This window comes from Pinus tabuliformis, chromosome Q (genome assembly GCF_031772625.1).
Source record: "Pinus tabuliformis cultivar Carrire ecotype Pingquan chromosome Q, CPIR1, whole genome shotgun sequence".
Taxonomy (NCBI): domain Eukaryota; kingdom Viridiplantae; phylum Streptophyta; class Pinopsida; order Pinales; family Pinaceae; genus Pinus; species Pinus tabuliformis.
Window position 1 is genome coordinate 1,184,484,566 of NC_142296.1, and position 27,491 is coordinate 1,184,512,056.

General features: G+C 38.5%; 1 protein-coding gene across 6 annotated transcripts in view; it reads right to left on the reverse strand.

The window, feature by feature from the left end:
- LOC149223922 (calcineurin B-like protein 3) overlaps positions 1 to 27,491 on the reverse strand; it is a 431,721-nt gene that overhangs the window by 274,931 nt on the left and 129,299 nt on the right. For 5 of the 6 annotated variants that reach the window (XM_089385964.1, XM_089385967.1, XM_089385962.1 and 2 more), the window contains exon 5: positions 12,210 to 12,269. The exons of the other annotated variant lie outside the window; for it this stretch is intronic. In XM_089385964.1, the coding sequence (XP_089242090.1) occupies positions 12,210 to 12,269 (60 nt within the window). The remainder of the gene's footprint in view (positions 1 to 12,209; positions 12,270 to 27,491) is intronic. 6 annotated transcript variants of the gene reach the window in all.

Genomic DNA, 27,491 nt, shown 5'->3' on the forward strand with positions numbered 1-27,491 from the left:
TCCTAGGTGAAAATGACGCAGTCCCTTGAGCCAAAAATTCAACCTAAGTGTTAGGCTTCTCCTCCTGTTGGAATATCACTCCTCTAAGTTGGAAACTGGACAGGAATCACTCCAGCAACACTTCTCACCTAATTCCCGACACCTCTGCTCCACCAAAATAGTGTAGCCTCCTCCACTGCGTCCCTACTTAGCCAAGGCATTGTATTTCTCTGAAGAATGTAACTCTCTCTGTCTCCAATAAAAGGGAAGACCTTTCTAGGGTGGCACTAAAGGTCCGCTGAAGAAAGGGTGAGTTTCACTCCTTGGGAAGCTCTTGTGCTAAACAACACATTGTAGCTTTGTGAAGCCTTAAATTTGAAATTTTTAACAGGGTATAACCATTCAGAATATCAAAATTTATCAATTTGATGTTGAGTACTTACCTGGGGTTTCTGTGGTTGAAGATGTTGTTAGAGTCGGTCTTTACATCCCTCCGTCGGAGATCATTTCTCTTATTGCATTTCATTTTTAGGTGTCTCACTTGATTCACTCAGTTGCATTCCACTAGGGACATGTCATAATCTGATGAGAGGGTCTTGTTATTCATTACCCCTCATGCCTTATACCTGCTGGCTCAGGTTTGTTCGTCAAAATCAAATTTTAAAGTCACTTACAGTTCTGTTTTAGTCTTTTGATCAGCAGAGTCATTTCAGTTACTAGGTCTAGGGTTTCACAAATTGTGTCATCAAAGTGTCCAATAATGCCAGCAGACCCATGAGGGAGGTCCTTAATAAGTTTTCATTTCCAATATTTTCATCATCATATGCTCGACTATGACTTTTCTTCAAAACTCTGTTTTGAAGAAAATTCGTCATTTCGTTTTGTAATAAATTGCCATGTAATTTTCAAAAGTTTTTCAGTTGTTGAATTCTTCAGATGCAGCCCTGGTCTTCCTTTGTCAAGACATGCCATTATCCCTGCAAAAATAGCCAAAAAGATTCATCATTCAAGCCAAAATCAAAAAAAAAGGAAATTTGAAAAACAGAGTTATATTAAATGTGAAAAAGTGTCGAGCTAAACATTACAAAGATGGGTTTATGAGAAACAAAAATCAAAGTCATGTCTTTATGAAGATATTTCCATGAGATCAAAGTCATTTGCATTCAAGAAGATCAGAAAAAGTTGAAGTTTGTGGTGAGAGGGCGATTTTCAAACCCCAAAACTGTGTTCAGAGTGTGCGTGGCGCATTGGGTAAGCACGCGACGCACACAGGCTGCGCGACGCATTGGGCCTCCTGCCACAGTGCTTTTTTCCATTAGCGCGGTGCATCCACGAGTCGCGGCGCACAGAACCTCCAAAGCAAAACTCATCGGGCTTCAATGAAAATCAAACCTATCACTCCATTAGCCATGTTCATTGCTTGAAACATATTTTGCTATGCCAAGAGGTCAAAGGATATCAACTTGAGGTTTGGAGGAGCGAGTTTCTTGTTTGAAGAGCCGAGACTGTGCATTGGAGGAGGTCGTGACGAATTGGAGTAGGTCGCGGCGCACATAAGGCGCGCAACGCATTGGGCGAAATTCCACAGTGTAAAATTTGCGACGCATCCAGGAGGCGCGGCGCACTTGGTTTGTGCGCAGCACACAGGGCCTACAAGCCAGTTTCATGCCACTTCGGTCATCAAAACTCATAATTTCTTCTGCTCCAAATAAGTTCAAGAGCTCTTCTAGCGAATTTAACTTGTGTGGGGTGTTGTTTAGAGGGAAGATTTAAAGGTTCAAGGTGTGAGAATATAAACCCTATATATTAAAAGTTGCTCCTTTGGTGTTGAGAAATTGGTGTTTTCAAATTATAATTTTGGTGCCAAGTTTATTTTCCCACTTGTGATCCCTTCCCTTTTCATAATCTTGTCATTGTAATTAATCCCTTATCCTCTAACCTCCCATCCCTGCTTCCCATTTTCCATATCCTAAGATCCTATCATTCCCAATCATTCTCCCTTTCCCATATCACTTTCAAAATCCCTAAATTCCCACATCCCTCAAAGTGACTGTTGCACATTTTAAATTTCACTTGGCAAGCTCCATCATCCACTTTTCCCACTGTCCCATATTCTTCCTCACAATCCCTCATTTTTCCTGTGGCACATTGGCATTGAAAACACATCACCTATTTCTCTTTGCCAAACCAAACACCTACTCAACATACACATTGCAGCACCATGACAGAGACAGATTCATCATATGAGCAAGAATATGAGCAAAACAGTGACTCAACCACTGAGCTTAATGTGCCGAGAAGGCCTCGAAAAGGTGGCAGACATGTCAGAGAAGAGCCTACTTCCTTAACTCAATTGCAGGCCTGCCCACTTGCAATGACATGCTTTCAGCAAATGTCATGCTTTGAGTATTGTGAGATGATCGCTCAGATCCAGCATCATCAATAGTTAGTTTGGTTGTTTGTTTTACATTTGCATGATAGTCATGTTACTCTCGCTGGAGTAAACTTTACATTGACACCAGAAGCCATCTCTCAGGCCACCGGGATACCGAATATAGGGGAAGAGTGGAACAAGAGGCAACAGCTGGATAGATCATATTATGAACCTTACATCAGGCCTAGCTATTTGAGACAGCTTAGGAGAGTATTCCCATTTCAATTTCTGAAGGAATCTTATGCGCCATTGATGAGACTCATTATCAGATACTTTAGTTGTGAAGGTCGCTTCTCACGCCTCTATGCATACCATATCAGGTTATTGATGCATTTCACGAGAGTGAGGTTCATGAACATTCCATATTTCATGTGCCAAAACATCAAGAGGATGACCACTCTTGTGCAGAAGAAGACTCCGGAACAGCAGTACAACAGCATTTACCACTATGCGCTCATCAAGATCATTGTTGTGCATCAGCTTGGTTTGCAGGGTATCACATGGGAAGATTTCATTTCCCGTGAGTTTTTCACAGCTTCAGTAGTTCATCAGGAGGTTGTCCATCATACCGGTGAACCTTCATATCAGCATGGAGGTCAAGAGGCAGAGACTACTAGTGTGCCAGCATATGTCACCTATCAGAGAGGCACGAGAGGATTGTTTGCAGCAGCAAAGCGAGTGTTATCTCCACCCGGGGTGGAAGGGGCCTCGCTTCCTCCATCAGCACCACAGGTACAGGATAAAGGCAAGAGGCCAATGTAGGATGAGGGGCCTTCAGGTGAACGAGAGACCGACTTCATTCTCATTCATGATGATGATACAGATACGGGCCCACAAAGTGCACATCTTAGAGAGATCATCCAAGAGCAGCAAACAGAGATCAAAGCCTTATCCCTTGACTTGGAGAGGGCTAAGTGGACTATGAAATACTTGGAGCAAAGGAACAAACAGCTTGAAGATCAGCAAGCAATCATGGAGTTACAAAACATCCGCGAGAATCGCCAAGCTGCACAAAGGAGGAGGATTGAGCTCACTTCATTGGAGCAAGAGATTAATGAGGATCGGGAATCTTGGCTCGAAAGAATCAACATCCACTTGGAGAGACTGCTGGACAAGGCCGATAGAGATAAAGCATTGTTGAGACACATGGTTTTCCATTACAGGGTGCGACATATGAGTTCCAAGGCACGAATAAGGAATCTAAAGGCAAAATTGAAGAAGGCAACAAAGAAGAAAAAGAGGCAAAAGGAGCATGATCGACTCCAAATTTTGGCCGAAGCTTCTTTAGCTGAGCATGGTACTTGATTGGGGACCTACAGCCCAAATTTCAAGAAATTTGGAGAAAATTTTGTCAATTTTGAATTTTTTGGCTTTAAAACAGGTTTTTCTGCCCAACGCGTAGCGCCACTTGGCGCGCGCTTATAATTGGGAGGTCCTCTGGAGGAAAACTTTGTATTTCTGAATTTTTCATCAAAAGTTATGTATGCTCATGGATTACCTAAGGATTTCATCAAGTTCTGGGTTGCCTAAAGGGTCAAAAACACCCTAAAAATGACCTCACTGCCCCTATTTTGACACACAGGAAGCAGTCTTGGGAGACTGAGGATTTGGAGGGGCAAATGACATCAAATTCAGAAATTCCACTTGGGTTGGAAAGTAGACAAGCAGGACTTTCCAACAAGCACACTTGGGCTCAATTTGGACTTCAGGAAGTGCCTCAAAATCAACTCCAAAGTGGCGTGACGCATACAGATTTTGGCGCGGCGCGTAGAGAATTTTGGCCTGTTTTTCACTCAGCAGCTCAGAATTTTGCCCAGTTTTGACCAATTTTACTTTTTGATGTAATTATTGATCTATCTTGATGTAACTTGATGACTATGATGTAATTTTGGCACATATTTACTTGTTCTAGAGGATTCATTCACTAAAAGGTGAAAATTAAATGAATGAATCAGTTTCCTAGCATATAGGGGTAAGTTGTTTGACTACCTAGATTTCAGTTCCTTGTTTAGAATTAGTTCAAACAGCTCCTAGAATGATGAGTTTGACCCCTAGAGATAAGGGAATGGGTTGGGCTAGTCTATATCATGTAATTTCTAAGTCATTTTCGGGGTTAGATACTTGGGATTGCTTGGCACTCTATTGTATTTTTCATTTCTGCAATTTTGGCAAAGGAAGGGCCAGGGTTTTGCAGCACATGTTGGGATCCATGTGGCTCTATGTTTTGATGGTGTGTTTCTCTATGTATTTATAAGTTCATTGATGTTTATGTGTATCATTTTCCCTTCTCTTGTCTTCTGCAATTAAATAAATGAGTGATTAAGGTAGAATTCATTGGACTGCTATGCTCTGCCTGGATATTTTGTTTAATTCTTCATGTTTTCATCCGTTTGAGGAGGACTCTTGAGACCCCCTTGCCCTCCTTGGCTCCTCACCTGTCTGATCCACCCATTCATTCAATTCAAAGCATCAAAACTACTGCCTATCTTGCCCCTACCTGAACTCTGCAAAAAATCTAGCCTCAATCCCGGACCCAAAATTTGCCTTTCCCTTTTTCCAACAAAAATCCCCAAAAACTCAAATCAAAACTTTGTACTTAATACCTAGCCTAAAATTAGTTGCTAAATCAGTCATCTCTAGCCCCATTGATTATCTTTTGCTGAGATTGACCCAGAGAGAGACCTCTCATGTCCTCGTAGGGCTAGCTACGAGGCTGAGCGTGGTTTGATGTGGACCTAGAACCTTGTCTTTTCAGCCTGAGGCAAATCTAGGCTCTAACGGATGCTTCTGATTTGCTCTAGTTCCCGATCCTTTTTACCAAAACACCAAAAACCTCCCAACCAAACTAGGTACAATCTCGGTACCCAACTCCAAAATACTTCAAATTCGAAGTAATTTGGCCCCCGTGCCCAAAAGCTTCAAGAACAACTGCTCAGTTCTTCTCTATGTCTTTCTCTTGTAAGTTCCTCCTCTGCCTCTCTCTGTATAAAATTTTCTCCTCCCTCCTCATGTTTTTGTAGTCCTTCCCTCCTTTTATGCTCGAGAGATTACTCCACTGCTTCCCCATTTGTCCATTGTTTTTAATTTGATAAGCTCAAAACTTGCAGAGGCGGTTACCACCTTCTCTCCTCCCAATTTGTTGACAACTATGTTGCACCAGTTCTCAAACACGTCCTTGGTTCTCGTCCCCAAGTACCAGATTCGGGTATGGGTTCTTCTGAGAAGAACCCATAAGAACCGGGTTATTATATGAAGAATCGGGTTCTCCATTAAAAAAAATTGGGCTCTTTTGTCTTGATGAGTATGGAGAACCCTGATAATGGGTCCCTGGAACCCCAAAATCGGGTTCTTTGGGGTTCATTTTAGTTTTTATTTTTAAATTTCTAATTAATTTAATGGGCTTCCCTTAATATTCCAGGTAGCTAGTTCTTCATCTTGCGAAAGGAATTGGAGTATTTATGCCTTTATCCATTCAAAAAAGAGAAATAGGTTGAGCTCAAAGAAGGCAGAGAACTTAGTATACATTCATAGCACACTTGTCTCATATCTCGAAAAGACCCTAGGTACAAGGAGGGTCCCTTCAAGAGATGGGACCAATACACAGATGATGCTATGTGTGTGGACGAAGAGATACAACCTGATGGCCTTATTGAGCTACCTCCAGTTGCTATGGATGAGCAGGAGCCTCAAGATGAGAGTGATTCATACTTGGAGAGCATGCTAACTGAAGATCTAAGTGATGCTGATGACACGGATTTTGATGACATGGCTTGAGGAAGCCATTGTCAACTATTAGCTATTTTTATTTTAGCATTTTAAAATTTCCGACTTCTTGTTTGGAGATGCCTTAAGGAAAATTTTGAATGTAGTATGACAATGGACATATATCATGATTCTTATTAATATGTAAACTCAAATTTGCACTTGATATCAAACTAGAAATTTTGAAATTTCATTGTGAATGTTCAATGTTCAATGATGTGCATGTTTAAATATTTAAAGTTTAAATCATAAATATTTTAGTTTTCTTGTTTAAAGTTGAAAAATATACAAATTCATATATGTTATAATTTATAAAATATTATATATATATATATATATATATATATACCCTCGACGAACGCACGCACCTTGTTTTTAAAAATGATGTACCCGTCCCCGTCCCCGAATCCACATTTCCTTGCAACATAGGCTGACAATGGCCTTTTATTTATAGTGTACCTCTTTTATCATAATATTGTGTTTCCCTTTTTGTTTAAATCAAATTATTTTCATAGTATTATGGTTTTATATATATATACTTCTCTTTATTATATATATTACTTTCCTTGATTTTATAGAATATGTAGTTTCTTTTGTTAGAATAATATATATATATATTATAATTCTTTTGCACATAATTCCTTTGTGTATAGTTCCTTTGTATGTAGTAGGGTACATAATTCCTTTGTGGTGAGTTCACTACATTGCATTTATCTTTAGTTTTATATAGTAGAATTATATATATATATATATGGTGGTGGTACATATATCAAGTACCCTACTATATTCTTGTGAGTTAGGTATTCACTTCAATAGTTAATTCGTTAACCTAAATATGGACGCTTTTAAATATTAACTAATATATATATTAGTACAGTGCAGTGCAGGCAATGCATGCATATGTAGCTATTGTTTGCATGTCTTCTGCATGCTAATAGCCCTATGTTCCTTTTAATTCAAAATGGGTCATTACAAGCTTCGCTAAACAGCGAAAGCAACAATGAATTCTCAAATCATCAAAAGTCCCCAAATGTTGCTCTTCTTCTCCTATTTATGCTTGCTCCCTTGAGTCTCATGTGGGTCCCATCAATAATTTCAACCCCCACTTAGGAGAATCAAACTACCTTCAACAGGTGTGTATTATTTGTGGGTGAGTGGCCCCCACATTCCACTAAAATGCACATTGACCCCCTTTTTCCTAAGTTTCTTCACCAAAATTGCATTAAGCCAAAAATGACAAAATTGTTTTTCTCACCTTAGGGGAAATAATTAAGAAGGGACATTACACAACAACAACAACAACATCAAACATCGGTTGGTAGAATGGGTTGGTCTTGACAATGTTGAAAAGAACATTACTCCATAGAAGACACTTACCGACCAACCTGTTAGCTTCCTCCTTTTCCTTTTTTTAAGTGTCGATTTGATCACAGGTTGTGCACTAGTTGTGGTTCTAGGAACAAAAAAATATGAGAAAGCTGAGGGTCGGGCCATGTGGGTGTGGAATGTGACGCTGAAGAACCACTCTCACTTTCCTCCACTCTTAAGGCCCCTACAAGTTGACATTTTATCGCTGCCCTGTTGTCTTTGGCATCATTTTTTTCATGCAATGATTTAAGGGCCTGCTAGATGATTTCTAGAGTTACATCTGGGCAAAGTTCTATATTTTTCCCCAAATGGAATTTTAGTCTGTTCACACTCCCTGACATATGCTTGCCACACAACTTGCAAGTCAAATATTGTCCCTTGACCCCTCCTCTCTCAGGTACAGGATCATGTTCACCATATTCCCACATAGGGTTCAAATTCCTCCGCATTTTGCTTGAAACTTCGAACTGGAATTTGAACCTAGGGAACACAAGAAAATGGAAAAAGTTAAAAATTGTCCATCACATAAGATGCAAACGTAATTGTAATTGTTAATTTAAGATTTTAAATGCCTCTTCTCACTCACTGAAGTTAACAGTGAATACACTTAGAGTCGCTAAACAAGGGTTTGAAATTTTGAATTTTTTAAACATGTAAAGTTTAAACAATCTAAACATTTTGAATCTTGATTCAATCTACTAAACAATGTTTTGATTCAAATTTCTAAGAAAAAAGCAGCTAAAACCAAACTGATCGAGGGATTTAAAAAGCCATTTGTGTTACAAAGACTGAGAGAAATTAAGATACATACCTGGCAGCAGCAAATCGACACCTCGGGTCTCGCATGATGAGCAGTGGACAAATCTCCTAATCAACACCACAAAACTAGTAAATCTCCTACTCTTGGGCAATGCAAACACCTCCTCTCTTCATAGGGATGAATGGCAGAAGTTAGAGTGAAAAAATCGCCCTTTTTCCTTACTTATCCATGGCCTGGAAAGTCTCCACAATTTTTTGCATCGAATCCTCATTTTATCACGAGTTTTACAATAAAATTGCGATTTTTCGATCTTCAAAAAATCAGCAAAAAATCTACCGATAAGATTGGCCAGCTGAAGAAATCGGGTTTTGCCAATTTTATCGCAACTCTTCCACTTATTTCCAGTGCTATTCCTGAAGATCTATCTGAGTTTATTTGCAGAGGAATTTCAGTATTGTGGGACAAAATTGTTATTGCAGGAAGGCAAGTTCCTCATTGCAAAAGGGATTGAGTTCATCCAGGGCTACAGTATTCTCCAAGAACCAAATCATTCTTCCCCAAGAGGCCGAAAAGCTATTGCCAGGAGGGCCGGATTTTGAATGAGCTACTGTTGGTAAGGCCGAATTATATCAGTGCCAAAGAAGATCTATTCATGCTGGGATTGATTTAATATTTCCAGGAGTGTTAGTGCTTGCATATTCAGTGAGTTTTTCCAGCGACCAGATTCAGAGCAGAGGGGCCAAATTTATTCAGATTTTAGAGGCTGATTTATATCAAGGGTTATATGAAGGCCAAGTTGACCATTCCCTAGCCATATGCTCAGATTTGGAGAGTCGAATTCCACAAACAGAGGCGACATCTTAAGACTGAAATTAGAAGGGCCGAGTTCACCCAAAAAGGAAGTCAATTTTCTCTTGTGGAGCCACACGCATTCCCAGTCAAGTCCAAGTCTGAAATTTTGATATATTTAGAAAGGTTTCCTATTAGTTTGAAGAAGGTGAACTCTCTTCTTGGAAGCCAAATTTATCTCCAAATATTCTCTTCTCAGTCAAGGCCAAATTTAATTGCAGAAGGTGCCGAGGAACGTCATCATTTTAGGAGCTGTAGCAGACTTCTTGTGAAGGCCAAATTTGTTGTTCAAGAACTCAATGCAATTTCCAGGCAGAGAACAAATGGAATTGTTCCCTTGTATCAGCTGTAGCAAATCTCAGGTGTTGCCCTCCATTTGCATTGTAAACATTGATGATTGTTCCCAGTAGAAATCAATTTTTGCCTCAGATCTTGGCTAGAGTTATTTGTCTCAGTTTGCTTTTGAATTGTTTGACAAAAGTCCTAAGCTGTTAGCTGAAAGTATTTTCCAGAATTTGTACACTAATTGTTTGTAGAAATGTGTCAAAGGAAAAATGTCAAATTTTTGGAAACATTTGCTTGAATTTTGCTTGGGTATACTACATTTTATGATTTTAGGCAACAATGGTATTTGAAAAAGGTTGTTATAAGCTTACAAGTTACAAAAAAAATTCAAATGTCACCTTTATTTGCTGCTGCAGCATGGTGAAGATAGGTTCCATTATGAGAACAAGATTAGCAGTGTTCAATGGCTCAAAAGAGCAGGGAAAAAATTCAAACAGTAAGTATTTTTCTGAATATGGTAACCTAGCACCTATCGCCCATCCCGATCCCAACAATCTTCTAGGTAACAGGTAATGAAAATCATTAATGTTGTAATAAATATCACAAGTATAGGTATTACACAAAATGAGGGGTAACAATTCCCTTTGTTGCCCCTCATTTCAATAGGGGTACATATTGTGATTTTTCATTTTTGATAATACCATTATAAGTCTAAAGGATGCAAGCTAAAGCCTCGTAGACCATGTGAGATTATGTATTAAGGTGTCCTAGGCCTATGATGGTTGGCCATGGCGAATCCCTTTGGTCCAATAGAAGAACCACCATATATGAAGGTCATCATATCCTTTAGTAAGTGATATGGTGTTTCTTGTATTGGTTTAAATTGAGAGGTTTTCTCAATCTTAACTCGCTCCAATCAAGGTCTTCTACCATTGAACTCGCCTTATTGACTCCATATACCCGAAATTGATAAAGGCATTGGTCTTTTATGTGTCAATCCTTTAAATAAAATATTTTCCCCTTTTTTATGTTTTATAGGGTATCAGGGTTAGGTTACAGCAAAATCTGCATTAAATAGCATAAACTACCTTTGACCTCATATTCCTAGGATTAGACTTTACATATACTAAATTGAATTAAAAAGATATCACTTTTATGCTTTTTTTCAGCCATCTTTTTAAGGCTGACATCTACAATTTAATAGCTGTTTTATGCATTTTCAACCATTGGAAAACTGCTGCAACCTTTTCCTTTATTTATTTATTCAATAGCCTTGTTTATTTATTGATTACCATTAATTATAGGTTGTTTTGCTATTGCTGTCATAAATTTTGCATGTTGTACATTGTGCATAGTATCAACCCTGATAGCAATCATTAAATCAAAGATAGTGTGTTTTTGGGATTCATCTGAGTATCTCCAGGTCTCTTAGCCATAGGTCCTTTAAACTCATTACCTCATCTCACCTGCAGCCCTACCTCATTGAATATTATGCTTGTGTGTTTATTCAGCAGAATCCTTGGAGGGTATTTAGCCTGATAATTCTTGGGTTACGTAATCTTTGAGATCTGTTGGGGAAGCCTCCCATGTGTGGATAACATCCATCCACAAAACAGTAGGGGAGCAGCTACTAAGGTGACAGTGGTGGTTGGTCCCATTATTGCCCTTGGTCTAGAGTGCTTGGTGAGGCTTTGCACTAAGGTGCTAGATTTTGCGCTAGCAGGACCCATATGTGGTCTTCAAATATTGTGGTGATCAACCTATCAACTTTTCTAATTGTTATTTCATTAGTTCTTTGTCAAAGTTTCTTGGTCTTTGTATTGAGTGGTGGCGAGGAGAGGGAACGAAATCTGATTTTCTAATATGGCAATGTGAGAATAGTAACATGAGTTAATGTTCTTGTAATTAACACCACAATAACTAAGTGACCTAACCCAGTCTTAGCAAATTATGTTAGTGTCCAATAAAGGTCATAACCACCTAACTTAGATATTAGTATTGTGTTAGTAGTTATTGACATTCGATAGGCCAATTCTTGAACTTACGAATAAAGGTGTTTCAATCATAAGGTAAAGGTGACTCAATTTTTTATTAAGATAATTCTGTAATATTTTATTTATGTTCCAGTTTTCTAACAAGCATTTCTAGTAAACATTACAAATACAATCCTATATGTGTTTCAATTTTAAACTTTTTCAGATTGGACATCTTGTTACCACATCCTGGAAACAAAGAAAATAAAGCACTCCGACTAAGATATGATGCAATCAGAAAGGAAACAAATTGGTCTCTAGAACTTCAGTTGACATGCATTATCACCTATACATATGGTAGAATGCATATGATGGAAGTAACGAAACTGAAAACAGTTTTTTTTAAATAGAATGGTATTAGAAGATCCAGAAAGATGGTAGAAAGTAGAAGCAAACCACTTATATAAATACCGAAACCTCAACCATTACATTAATGGAATAATATACAAGTTTACTACCATTTTATGGCTCTGAAGCCATTTCAATTTTTCCATGCTTGTCAGCCTTCATATTTTTTAAATTCATGCTGAAAACTTAGCCAGCCATGTTGAAGCTTACAACCTTCTCAGTTTTTGAGTAAACGAAAATCAAGGAATCCACAGATGTATATAGGGTATAAATACATTAAACTTCCACTATAAGATTATTGAATTTAAATTAGATTTCAAAGTTTAAGGTGAAATCTAACATAGAAGAAAATAGGAATTTAGAAATGAGAGAACAAAAGAGTTATGCTTACTCTATCTGCAAACAGGCTCTCTTTCTTATTGGTTTTAAATAATGCCAGTTGAAACTCTTCCTACAGAATATCAATTGAAGATATCAGTAAATCATAACAATGATACATTAACATGCATCCCTAGTAGATTTCAAACCATGAACACCAGAATGATGATTTTGACTAAGGACTACATCTTAAAATCATATAGAGCAGATGAAATACCCATTGCATAACACATATACGTCTCCTTTAATACCATAGAGTCTAGACCCATATAAAAATGATAGATAGTTTTGAAAAATGGGGGGAACTATTTCTAACATAGCTACAAACCGTACAAGCCAAGATAGAAATAGCTAACACAAATACCTGTACAACCCAAGATAAGCACTGACTGCAATAGTTATCTTAAGCTAAGCTACTAGATTTAACTTATATCATACAAACCATAAGTGGGTACTTATATTAGATGTAACTTACATTATAGAAAAGATAAGTGTGTTCCTAAGTGGAGGACCCCATTGCCCAATTGAACTATTATGTTTAAGTTATATTAGAATTAACTTAATATTACATTTAACTATTATGTATTATATTATTTTTTAATTATAACAAATTAATTATTTTATATAAGTAAACGGATTACAAACATCAATGTCACATTTAATGTCTTGGCAAATTTATCATTGAGGATCCAAAATATAACTTATCTGAAATATTGGAGAAAATATCAACAATTATTAAGAAGCTTTAAAAAAAACAAAATAATCTTTTTTTTCAATTTTTTAAACATCTAAGCAACAACAGCATCAAACAAACACATTGCCGTATAAATATGATTAAAAATAAAAATGAAAAAACTGTTATATAAGATGTATAAGATGTCAAGTTGTATATTGCACATCAATATTGAAATATGATATATGTCCTAAGTCATAATTCTTTACAGGATAATAAAAAATCACATCAGAAGAAAAAAAAATATATATATATATCGTGAGATGATCATCACGAGGCATCCAGATTCCAAATACTACAAGGGCAATCATAATGCACTAAGATATCAATGATTCCCGCTACCCCTTTTACAAGCAAAGGTCACTATGGAGTCTGGACACTCTTCCTCTGGAAGCAATTGGTGGACGTGTTGAGGTTGAACCTAAGATGGAGAGCACAATCCATGGGGATAAGTTGGAAGTTGAAGTGGGCTGTCTTTCTACTCGCCCCTAGTTGCTTGTCTATGTGGAGGTGGTGTCTATGACACATTCTCAATGTCCTCCTCCAAATCCGTCTCTATTATGAACATAAACATATCGATAAATAATAATAACTAATAATTATGAAAGGACATGTTTTTGAGTTGGGACATGACTATTTATGAAAGACCATCCTGCATAATATTTATATGGGGCCCTCATTTATAACCAAAACATATCAATTCTTCACCAATGTTAAATTTATCGTTATTGGCAATTTATCGTCGGGGGTCCAGAATTTAAATTATCGGCAATATCGGGAAAAATATCGGAAATTATTGGGAAACTTAAAAAGAATACAGAAACAATCAATTTTTTTTCAATTTTTTAACTTTTAAAACAACATCAACATCAAACAAACTCATTGCTACATAAATATGGAAATAAAATCGATACATAAGATGTACAAGATGTCAAGTGATATGTCAGATATCGATCTTGAAATATGATATGTGTCCTAAGTCATAAGAACTAATACAATGATACAAAATCATATCAAAACAAAAAACAAAAAAAAAAATGTATCTCATGAGATGAATCATGGCAATGAAAACAATGATTTTCCCCTTGTTTGCTTGATGGAAAATGGGGACCAAAAGATCGGTCAACCAAAAAAGACAAAATATTCAAATTTTGAAAAGAACATATAATTCACGTGCATCCATATGAGCCCAAATTATTATACACAAATATGCAAAATTTTGCATGTGTATAGCAAGGGTGCATATAACCAAAATATCATTTGAGTGCAATCCATCTCTAAATCAAAATAGATCAATAGAGACTGGGAGGCTCTAAATGGCCTCCGAAATCCAAAGAAAATCATGCCACAGCAAATAGCTACATAACATCAAAATCATTTCGTATATCATAATCATACACATCAAGATCGCCCACTAATTAAAATGAAATAGAAAAAGCTTAACATCCTAATCAACGATTTTGCTTGTGAAGTGTACATTTTTACCAAGGTCGTGGAGGAGCTCAATAGTCAATGCCACCAACATCGAGGTACATAGAGGGCTTCGCGATCTTGATTAAATGTTAGTTTCATGCCCGCGCACATCACATAATCCAGTAAAAATGTTGTAATTCCACCAATCGTGAAATCCTAAAAACTGTTAACTTTGTTGGATTTTGAGTGGGATCTAAAATTATACTTTCTCCATATGAAATCCAATGAGGTCGAAACCAATGTTTTACAAAACGCCCGAGTCAACCCGGAAACGGCCGGGTCAATCCAAAAAAATGCAACCCGGCCCTATGACTCGGCTCGGTGACCGGGTCAGCAATGACCCGGCCGAGTCAGCCAATGACTCGGCCGGGTCATTGCTGACCCGGTCAACCCGGCCGGGTCACGTAAAAAAACGGCCGTACCGTTTATAAATCCGTGGGCAGCGTTTTAACTTGGAAAATTATAACTTTTTGCTGATTTTTTGCTGATTTGGTTAGGGTTTGTGGACTTGAAAAGGTTTATGTGATTAGTTAAATGCATTTGGGGTCCATTTCCCCCTCCCAAACTCTATTTAAGACAGCCAAATGCTCTCATTTCACTCACAGCAGTCTTATGCATTTGAGTGAGAGTCTTCTTTGAGAGTTAGTGAGCATTTCTTGAGCTTGTTTTGGAGCAGCAGTGAGGAGTCTTGGAGGAGCATTGTAGCTGGAGTGAGGAGCTTCTTGGGCAGCCATTTGGAGCAGCATTGAGGAGCTGATTTTTGGAGCAAGTTTGAGGAGGCAGTTTGTGCCTGGAGGTATTTTTTTCCACCTCTATAAATCTGTTTTTACTTATTAAATTTTAGGTGCATATAAAGATAGCTTAGAGAGTGTTTTTAGTCAAATAAATGAACATTGAATCAATTTTTATTTTTTTTTTTCATTTTCAGATTGTTTTCCTAGTCAAAAAATGGCACCTAGAGCAAAAGATGCTGCTTGGGCATATGTTGAAATGGTTGATAATGAGATGTGTTGCAAGTTTTGCCATAGGAAAATTAAGTCAGGTCCTGGGGGGATTCATAGGCTGAAACAACACTTGGCAGGGATTAGAGGCAATATTACTGCATGTCAATCTAAGGAAATTGGGGAGATTAGAAAGACTTTGTTGGAAAGCTTTGAAAAATTTCAAGAACAAAAGACTAGGCAAAAAGAGATACAGGATGAAATTGGGAGAAAGAGGGAGATACAAAGAATGATGGCTGCCAACCCCCACTATGAGTTTGAGGGTTCTTCCTCTATCCCTCAAACTGATGCATCAAACCCTTTCCGTTATGTTCCTCCCTCTTATGCTTCTGGTCAAGATAAGGGAAAGGGTAGAATGAAGGGTGATGGGACTATCAAAAGTTTTTTCACTCACTCAGCCTCCTCTCCATCAGATGCACATGGTCCTGAAGTTAGTAAAGGTCTTTCTCAGCCCACTTTAGATGACCATTGGAAGAAAGAATTGAGGGAGACTGCTTGTGACTACATAGCTAGATGGTGGTATGATGCTGATATCCCCTTTAATGCTGCTCGTTCACCATATTATGAGCCTATGTTAGAGGCCATACATGCTGCTGGAAAAGGCTTCAAAGGCCCTACTATGCAAGAGCTAAGGGGGGTTCGTTTGCAGAAAGAAATTTCATCAATTAATGAGTATTTGCAAGATTTCAAGGAATCATGGGCAAGAACAGGGTGTACCATCATGTCAGATGGATGGACTGATCAAAGAAACCGTACCATCATAAACTTTCTTGCCTTCTGCCCACAGGGAACCATGTTTTTAAAATCAGTTGATGCATCTGATAAGGTAAAAGATGGCCAATTGTTGTTTCAGCTATTGGATGAGGTTATTCAGGAAGTGGGGGTGGCTAATGTTGTTCAAATCATCACAGACAATGCCTCTAACTATGTTCTTGCTGGTAGACTGTTAGAGGAAAAACACAAGACCATCTTTTGGACCCCATGCGCTGCACATTGCATAGACCTCATGCTTGAGGATATTGGGAAATTAGATTGGGTCAGAAACACTGTAGATAATGCCAAAAGCATAACCAAATTTATCTACAATCATACACTGGTTTTGAGTCTCATGAGGAAACACACTGGAGGCAAGGATATTATTAGGCCTGCCATCACTAGATTTGCTACACATTTTTTGACATTGCAATCTATGCTTTCCCAACATAGAAACTTGCAAAAGATGTTTTCCAGTGATGATTGGAATAATAGCAGTTGGTCTAACAAACCAGAAGGCAGAGAATTGAGAAGGAAAGTCCATGATGAAACTTTTTGGAGAAAGGCAACAGAGATTGTGAAGGTTGCTGAGCCACTAGTTAAGGTGTTGCGGTTGGTGGATGGGGAAAGGTTGGCTATGGGCTTCATTTATGAGGCTATGGATCAAGCAAAGGAGCAAATAAAGGCAGCATACAAGGATAGAGTGGCAAAGTATGGGCCCATTTGGGCAATCATTGATGAAAGATGGAACAATCAACTCCATCGCCCTATACATGCAGCTGGGTATTTTTTGAACCCACGGTATCACTATAAAGCTAAGGAGTCAGGAGCTTTGAGGGGGGAGGTCAGAGATGGACTGGTTGATTGCATTGAGCGCATGGTCCTATCGGAGTCTGATCAGCTACTGATACATCAGCAGGTCACATCCTTCACCAATGCAACAGGTACCTTTGGGAAGAACCTAGCAAAGATTGCAAGAGAAGCAGATGAGCCAGGTAAACAAAAATTTCAATTTTCAATTTCTCAATTTCAAGTTAGATATAATTTGTAATTTTTTTGAGCTTCAGCCTTCATCTAACTCATAATTCATTACACTCCTATGTTTTTTGCAGCACAATGGTGGGAGGCCTTTGGTGGCCACTGCCCTGAATTGCAAAGGTTTGCAATTCGTATTTTGAGTCAAACTTGCAGTGCATCTGGGTGTGAGCGCAATTGGTCTGTCTTTGAGAGGATTCACACAAAGAAGAGAAACCGTTTGGAGCAAAAACGGTTGAATGATCTAGTTTTTGTCCAATACAACCTTCGGCTCAGACGGAACCAATTGCTGAACAAAAGACCTGATTCAGATCCCATTGTGTTGGAAGACATTGATCCAACATCAGATTGGGTAGTGGAGAGTCGTCTACCAGAGTTTGATCCTGATGAGGATCTTGATGAAATTGATGTTGGAGATCCACTGCAGCGTGTTCAGTTGAATGCAGATCCCAATCCACCAGCCTCAGTCTCACAGCCAGCTAGTAGGACTAGGACTCCAGTTGTAGGTGCTTCGCCTTCCTCTGCTCAGCCACGACAGAAGCGCAGCCGCATTTGTACTCTATCTCAGCTTGCATCTGCTTCACAGCCTAGTGGTACTGGTACTGGCACCACTTCTACAGTTGCAGTTGGAGACGATGATGATGAGGAGGAGTCATGGGGCCCCTTGTCTGGCTCTGCCTCTGATGATGATGATCCAGAGATTGGTCGAGATGATCTTGGCTCCTCTGGCAGTAGCCAGTAGCTACTAGCCTCCTTGGTTATTTGTATTTTGTTTTGACTCTTGAGTCTTTGATCATGTATGACAGACAGAGACTACAGTTGACTATGTATTTACTATTGCCATTGGGTACACCGTACCATTTTGATATAATGGATTGGTTCATGAGCCTACTTTGATCATATGTTGTCTTCCATGTATATTATAATGTTGTGTGTTTGGAAACTTGAATGAAAATATTTAAAATTATGTTTAAACTATTTAAAATTATGTTTTTTTATAAAAAAAATAAATATTTAATGTATTTTTTACAACGACCGAGTCATTGAAATCGAGCCGGCCGAGTCATTGCCGTTTCCGTTTCCGTTTCCGAGTCGATCCTCGGCCGAGTCCGAATCCGTTTCCGTTTTGTAAAACATTGGTCGAAACCACTCTCAAACATCCTGATTCAATTAATGGTAATATGTTCAGCCCAGAAGCTAGCAAGCATACATACTAAGCTAGTTAGTACTTGCGCTGACCAATAACAACATCCATATAGACTAGGGTGTTTCCAAGCAACCTGTATTTAGGCTTACAACCTACCTTTCAAGAACTAAGCCAAGCACTTTGGTGCCTCTATAGGTCCTGCGCCAAGCTACTATACTTACTATATATCTCCATGAAAATCCGTGCTTCTATTCGTAGAATTTGTGGAAAATGTCGACCAATTCGTAGACAAAAACGAGTTATGATAATTTGTTCTAATCCGAGACATAAGAAATAATAGGAGCGTTTACAATCCCTGAATTTGGTAAGATACAATTTGAAAGATTTTGTCGTTCTATCAATCAAGTTCACTTTTACTTAAATTTTTAATATTACTTTTAACTACTAGGGAATGAATCTCATTAGATGAATCTTGGGGAATGAAAACAATAGATTTCCCCTTGTTTTCTTGATGCAAATAAGCAAAGTATCCTCATAGCTCAATCCCCTACTCACTTTTAAAAAATTAGGGTTAAAAGGGAAAAAAATGGCAATAATTTGCAGTTGATAGAGATAAGGCGATAATTTCGAAATTATCACGATAATTACCAAAATTATCACGATAATTTAAATTATCGTGATAAATTCAAAACAGACAAATTACCTCGATAATATCGGTGAGGGGTAGTTTGGCGATAATATCATGATAATTTCGATATTATCGCGAGATGTGCAACATTTTTCTTCACACATTATTCAATATATTATATTCTATCCACAATGGGATTCTTTATACTCCAAGTCTTCTAGATTATTTAACTATGAGCTAGGTTTGGCTATCACATTTGGTATTAGAGCCATGTTTGATTCCAACCTTTGGCCACTAGATCTTTGGTGATGAATTTGTTTTTTTTCCCTTGCCAATAGAACTGCGGGATTCTTTTTAGCCACATCAAAATTTTAGAGTTTCTCAGATTTGTTCAAGACATTTGACCATAAATTGGCACTTCGCCATTTTAAGTTTAAAATTTCCATTCAAGGGGAAATATTCCGCTACCAAATATATTGTCAAGGGTATTACAAGAAGGAAAAAAAGAGGACGATATACATATACATATATATAATTAAAAAAATAGAAAAGGGGGAAATTAGCTATAATGACAGCAGCCTGTCATGCATGATTCTCAGTAACCAACCACCATATCATTTGACCATCATACAGACCCTGCAGCCACACACTAAATACACTCCATGAACACATACAAAATTACAGTTTACAACCCGCCATCATCATTTTCGTCCACACTATCGCAGCGCATTGGTCATATTCTATAGGTGTTGTCTAACGAGGCGACCGTTTCGCTCGGACGATAACTTTTTCACTAGGATCAGATATTTTTTATTTTGCAAAATCTTGATTTAGAAGTGTTCCAATCCAGATTTTGAAGGTAGAAATAGATTCAACACCCTCAAAACCCCCAAAGCACTTAAAATTCTATAGTTTGACAATTGTAACCTAGATTTCCAAAAATTTCAAGCGGATCTTTCCAAAAAAGTGCCCGAAAAATCTATATTTTCAAGATGAAATTGTTGCCTAGTTAGACTACTCTTATTTTATATCATTTGCATCACCACAACGCACCAATCAATGCCATACCTTTGTTGTTATGCCATTCCAACCTCCACCGTATGTTGCAAAGCCATACAAAACCATTACCAATCACCACATTTGTACCATAGTTGCCGATAAAATATTTATACAACTATTGTCTCATATAGCAGATGTACATTCACATAGTTAAGTGGATATGGTACGGCATATACAACAAAAGAAATTGGTGTCCATACCACACAAGGATGTCACTGTGAAGTACAACTGCATCCATTAATATGTGAATCCATACAGTCCCACCGTGCACACCTTTGTCACAACAATTGAGCAGAATCCACCATTTTAGTTAAAAAAATACACTATGTACATGAATGAATGATATTTTAAAGTCCACGAGACTAAAAATAGTCTATGGGAGTGTTGACCACTCCATGTAAACTACCCCATAGCTATACATCTTTTCGTGCATGTATTTCCATCATGTCCAAACACTCAGATGATCCATAGATTCATCATTATCAACTATATGTACACTGGAGTTTGGTAAACCCATTTTGCACTTTGTAATGTAAATAATCCTATTAAGACAAATGTATGTAACAACCTAGGTAAAATTATTTTTCTGTAATGATTTCTATCCTAGGAGATTGTTAAAATTGGCAACCAGGGCAAAACTTCATGTCGGTCATCTTATTCATGGCTAATAATATTTTTATTAGATTCCTCTCGTCGAGAGGTGTAGGATTGATATAAATATCATCCAATTCCGATAAGTATTCATGGAGATATGAATTTATTTTGATTATGGAATTATTATCAAGCCGACCTACAACTCATGTAGGCTCAGAAGCCCAACAGTCGCATCTATTCACCCACCAACGTTGTGTATAAATATAAGAGGACTTTTCCTCATTTGGACTCACTCATCTCATCACATCTCTCTCTCTCTACTGCGCAGATATGAGTCTCTTCTCTACTGCGCTGAAATGGGTCTCTCTCTCTCACACATGTGAAGCGGGAAGCTGTTGAATTTGAAGCTGCAACTGCAGAAAAGTAAAGATTGACTTGTGTGGCCTAGAATATCTCCTCTTTGGAACTGCGTTGTAGGTTCATCTGAACCTCCTTTGGAAGCCGCAACTTTTGGTGGTGGAATGAAGTCAATCCGACGAACGGTTTGCATGATATCGACTGCCCTAGCTTGAAGCCGAAAACTGCTGAAACTGAAGCTGCAACTGCAGAAGTAAAGATTGACTTGCGTGGCCTAGAAGATCTCCTCATCTGAACTGCGCTGTAGGTTCATTTGAACCTCCTCTGGAAGCCGAAACTTTTGGTGGTAGAATGAAGTCAATCCAACTGTCGGTTTGTGAGATATGGTCTGCCCTAGTTTGATAATGAAGCCGCTAACGCTGATGCTACTGATCTAGGGTTTGCTACTGCTGATATGAATCAGATTTATTGTACTATTTCTCTCTGCTGAATTATTGAAGATAAAAGAAGATTTGATCAAAGGGTTTCCCCACACATTGTGGGGTTTGTCCCTGGCTAGCCGCCACATCTTGTGTCTCTTGTCTTGGCTTGTTTTCTGTCGATCGTTTAATGTTCTATCTGCACTTTACTTTATGTACATGTGATTGCTATTCGGTGGAATATAATAAGAAAAATAAGTAAACTGTTATAAGCTAAGTCACAGGACACGTCCCCTAGGGTGCCGTGTCCCGTATTTTTCGTATTGGACACGAAAACGTCCAAAATACGTGTCTAATACGTTTTTTAACGTATTCTAAAAATACAGTACGTATTCTCCGTTTTCTTCACGTGTCCTAGTTTTGGAATACGCGTATTTGGAGAAGCGAATACGATGCCCTAACGTATTTCGCGTATTGAATACGTATTTAAAAAAAACGCGGTTTAGGTTAAGTTATCGTTTGTTAAATTGTTATCGGTTTCCGGCCTATTACGTTTGTTTGGAGTGTTCTGTGCGAGCTGCGGGAGTTTTTAACTTTTGTCGTGTGGAGCGAGCTGCGCAGTGCGGGAGTGTTACCAGAATCAGGTTCAAATCAGGTAAGTCCCTTCCGCACTGTTTCCTTTCTCGCCTTGTGCCACCATCTCCACTAACATAAACAACTTCTTGATTGGTATCTGCACAAGAGATTACTTTAGTTTTTAAGTTACCTGCAATATCTTCTTGTCCTAACCTGTCCACTTCAAAAGACTCTGACTTATGAAATTTGTCTACAATCTCTGCAACGACAAGGTGCATCAGAAAAAAACCAGCAAATAATATCGCAATGATAAGCATGATAAAGACACCATTCCATCCCCTTGCTGAAATGTAACCAGTCAACAGTGGCCCCAAAGCTGCTCCAACAGACCCAGTGCCATCAATTATTGCAGTGACAGTTGCTAAAGCCCGTGAGTTTCCATTCAATGAGCTATGGGTACCTAAATCAGCTGAAACTGCTGTTGTAATTAAAGAGTATGGCCCATTCACAAACAAGCCAGCAACCATCATTAATGGAATGTTGACATATATTGAAATGTCCCCATACAAATTTTAACACAATCAATCACAAAGGAAGCTTTTAACAACACTAACTACTAACTAGTATAATAAAGAAACCCGTTTTCAGATAGTAATGCAAATACAATGCACCAATTGGGTTTGAATTTGAAACTTCATCACCACTATTGATAAAGAATCTCTTCCTGTGCATTACAAACCTCATCAATAGCTTCCACTGCTGCATCAAGGTCATCTTTTGCAAACATAGATAGCCGTTGTAAAACCTGCAAAGATTCATCCCAGAAAATATAGAGAATGTAACCTTACCGTAATGTTTGATATTGATGCCGTCAACAAGCTTCACCCTTGCTTCAGATTGCTGCTCCTTAATCTCTTCATTAACCTTGCTTTGAAGATGCCTCAACTCACTGTCTTGACAGCCCTATTCAAAGGTCATACTTGAATTTAAATTCAGATCTGAGACCAGACCTTGTCCAAATGAATTAACCCTTTAGTATGCTCCGATTTAGCCTCAGAGACAGCCTCAAATAAATACAAAATGTGCCCTCATGAAACCTTAAAACATTTTCTCAGAAAGGATGAAATTGTTCGCTGAATGATCTGGAATTAGACCTTCAATTTAAGGAGATTAACGTGCTTACAAACTTGGCTTTACTATGAAATGACGTGGTCCTTAAAGACCCTTAATGCTGCTTTGAATGTGCTGGGAAACACTTCAGGGACAAGCTCTTCAAAGATGGAATTGTGCGAAGAACAACAGACCTTAAACAAACCTAGGATTAGGCCTTAAACAGGTCAATGAACTTCCTCAGGAATTCTGTCAGATCACAGAAAGTATGCTTCAAATCTGCCTCAAAACAAAAATTGAATTTTGCCTCTGATATGCCCTAGGAATCAGCTTGGACTCTGCCTAAGAATGTCCACAAAACAACTCGGAATCAGCCTCAGAATAGCTCAAACAGTCCCAAAAATAACTTCAAGAAAAAAGGCCAAATAGTCATCCTCTTACCTGTGTAGAGTGTCAAATTCATAATGAATAAACAGACAGATTGACAATTTGAATTTACAGACAGTCAGAAAGTTGAAACAGCAAGACTTTAATTGTGACTTTAATTGTTTTTTTTTGTAGGTGAAGGTGTGTGGAATTTATAACAGTTCTCACTGTCACATTAATGGCTCAATCATCCAAGGCAGCCGGCAGAGGTCAAAAGAAGGGCAGTGCTTTTCGTGGTCCCCGCCCTCCAACTCCAAGTGTTTCACCTTCTGTTGGTCATAGTGCCCCAAGTGCTTCAAGTGAAGCTGTAGGTGTTTGTCAGCCAACATTAAAATATGATGCTGCTGCAGCAAGACAACAAGCACAGCTAAAAAAATACCCTCTCTGGAAGTATGTAACCAAGAAGCAAGTGCCAAAGACTGGTCTGGGAGGGAATGTGCAATGGTCTTGTAATTTCTGCAAGCTTGAATATAAGAGCACTTACAATCGAGTTAGGGGCCATTTGTTGGACCTGCCTTGTGGAATTGCATCATGCAAAACTATCAGTCAGGAAGAAAGAATGGATTTGATAAGGGAGGATGCAGCTGGCTCTGTGAATGTGGTGGCAGCAAGCAGGAAAGCTAGTAAAAATGAAGATCCTCTTCCATTCTTGAGGAATTCTAATATTAGTAGATTTGGGAGAAAAGAAATTCAGCCAACAAAAAAGAGGGCAGCCCCAACTTATAGTGGTCCAATGGACAAGATTTTTCAGCGTGAGCAGCGAGATGAGGTTGATCTTACATTGGCATTCTTTTTCTATCTCAACTTCATTTCTTTTAATGTTGCACGGTCTCCTATGTTTATTGAGGCTTGTCGAGCTCTAGTTGATAGGGCTCCAATTGGGTATGTGCCTCCAAGTTCAGAAAAACTTAGAACCACATTATTGGTGAAGGCAAGGAAGGAGGTGGATAAAATTCTACAACCTATTAAATCATCATGGATCTCATCTGGTGTCAGTATTGTCTCTGATGGATGGACAGATACAGCACGCCATCCTCTCATCAATTTCATGGTATATTCTCAAAATGGACCGGTTTTCTTGAAAGCAGTTGATGCTCTTGGACAATACAAAGATGCACAATATATGGGTGAGCTGTTTATTAAAGTTATTGAAGAAGTAGGCATTGAAAGTTGTGTGCAAATTATCACAGATAATGCACCTGTTTGCAAAGCAGCTGGCTTGATTGTGGAAACTAAATATCCACAAATATTTTGGACACCATGCATTGTTCACTCCTTGAATTTGGCACTCAAATCTATTGCTTCAGATGTGACATGGATTGGCAATCTTATTGAGGATGCACGCCATATCCGAAATTTTGTGCAAAACCATACCAATGCCCTCACAATATATAAAGAGTACACACATCTATCCTTGTTGAAGATTGCAGATACTCGGTTTGCTTCCTCGTTCATCATGCTTAAGAGGTTGAAGGAGGTGAAGGCTGCTCTTGGGGCCATGGTTATTTCAGATCTTTGGTCTTTTTGGAGAAAGACGGATCAAACAGCTTCAAAAAAGGTAAAGGACATAGTGTTAGATGATGGTTGGTGGGAAAGGGTGGATCTTACCATAAAGATCATGAACCCTATCATTTCTTTCTTGCGGTTTGCAGACACGGACCAGCCCATATTAGGAGAGGTTTATGAGGGTTGGGATTCCATGATTGAGTCTGTGAAGACTATTGTTATGGAGAATGAGTGCCCTGCATATGAGACATCAGCAGAGAGCTTATGGTCCACCATACAGGATATTCTTATCTCTAGGTGGGATAAGAATTGCACACCTTTGCATTGCTTAGCTCACTCTTTGAATCCCAAGTACTACAGTCAAGAGTGGCTCCATGGTGGGACCTCACACAGATACCCTCCTCACATGGATGGAGAGATTTCACAGGGGAGGAAGATAGCATTCAGAAGGATGTTTCAGGATAACACATCTTTTCTTGAGGTGGAGGAAGGCTTTGTAGAGTTCTCCACTGGCACCAGGAGATTTGGGGCGTATGATATACTTGGAGATAGGGGGGTCAAAAGTGCCTATGCATGGTGGGCAACTCATGGGGCAGCATGCCCTATTCTACAACAGTTAGCCTTGAGGGTCCTCTCTCAAATTACTTCATCTTCTTGTTGTGAGAGGAATTGGAGCACTTACGGGAATCTATATAGTTTGAAAAAGAGCAGGCTTGAGCAATCCAGGGCGGAGACAATGGTGTATGTGCACACCAACCTTCGTCTTATTTACAGGCAGAGAGAGGAGTGGTTGAAGGGAAAAACAAAGATGTGGGATGTGTTTCCTGATGATATGGGCTTGGACGACAGTATTGAGTTGGCATTAGCCAACATGGATCTTAATGACCCAGTGCTAGAGCCAGTGACTTTTGATGATGAGACACAGCATCTTGAGGGGTCATCCTCCACAGTAGCAGATCCTGGATTGGGCATAGAGGAGGAGGATGGAGTACAGTCAGATGGCAGTGGCAGTGATGGTGACTATGACATAGAGGACATGGACTATTGATAGAGTGATGAGTCATGACTCATGGACCAGTACCGAGCTATGATATTCCTACTTATTTTGTATCTAGTATCTAGTATCTACTCTTTTGTATTTTCCATTGGCATTCTCTCAGGAGTCAGTATCTACTGTAGTCTATGATCTATCTATGTACATTGCAAGCACTGAACAGTGATACATTTTGATTTTGATGACTTAATGGAAAATCTGCATTTTATGGTTTTAATATCTATTCTTATGTGCTTGTAAGTTGTAAATTTTGATTCTATTTATTTTTTTAAAGTGAACTATGAACTTTGAGAAGTAATTATATTTTAATTTGATTAGATAAGCTGCAACCTGCAATTTAATATGGATAAAAAACTATATTTCGGTATATATATATATATATATATATATATATATATATATATATATATATATATATATTTTTTTTTATTTTTTTTTTATTAAATATATATAAAACGTGTCCCCCGTGTCCTGTTTCCAGGTCGCTGCGTTTCGTATTGAATACCACGTATTTACGTGTCCTCCGTGTCTCGTGTCCTCGTGTCATGTGACTTAGGTTATAAGCATAGAACATACCATAACTTAACATGGTATCAGAGCTGAGGTGAAGACAAAGCCCGAGCAAGAGCAAGAGCAATCATTGAAGAGAAGATTGGCAAGGCTATCCTAAAAGAACTATGGGGTCCTCAACACTCTTTCCTGCCGAAGACAAGCTCCGTGAGAAAACTGACTATCACGGATGGAAGATGTCTATCGATCTAACCCTTGAAGATCAAGGAGTGTTGGACCATGTAAGAGGCAATATTGTTGAGCCTTCATCAAATGCATCTGCTGCTGCCTGGAACAAATGGAAAAATGGAGAAGTCAAAACAAAGAAGATCATCCGAGACTCTATCGACAAGCGCTTGGTGGCCTACATCTCTGATCTAGACACCTCCAAGGAAATCTACGACAGACTGGTGAGTTTATTTAAAGTTAATGATGCAAATCAAGTTTTGTTTCTTAGAAATAAGTTGAGGGAAATCAAGAAGGGTAAAGATGAAAGTATGCAAGCATACTTCTTAAGAATCACTGAGATCAAGAACGATCTCCTATCTATTGGGGAAACCATTACTGACAGAGAAATGGCACTCACAACTCTCGGAGGATTACCATCTGAATGGTATGTGTTAGGACTACTCTTTTGAACAATAATGTAATTCCTAGTTTCGAGGAATTAATGGCTAGATGCATTCAAGAACAAACAAGGGTAGAAGAGCAGGAAATGCCCTTGCCTAAACGTCCTCCTGCTGCTTTTTCTTCTCATGCTAAGAAAAGAAATAATTTTGGGTCTAAATCAAAAAGAAAGGTTGGATTTAAGGGTGGAAGAAAAGGACGATGTTTCATTTGCTATAAAGCAGGTCACTATGCAAGCGAATGCCCTG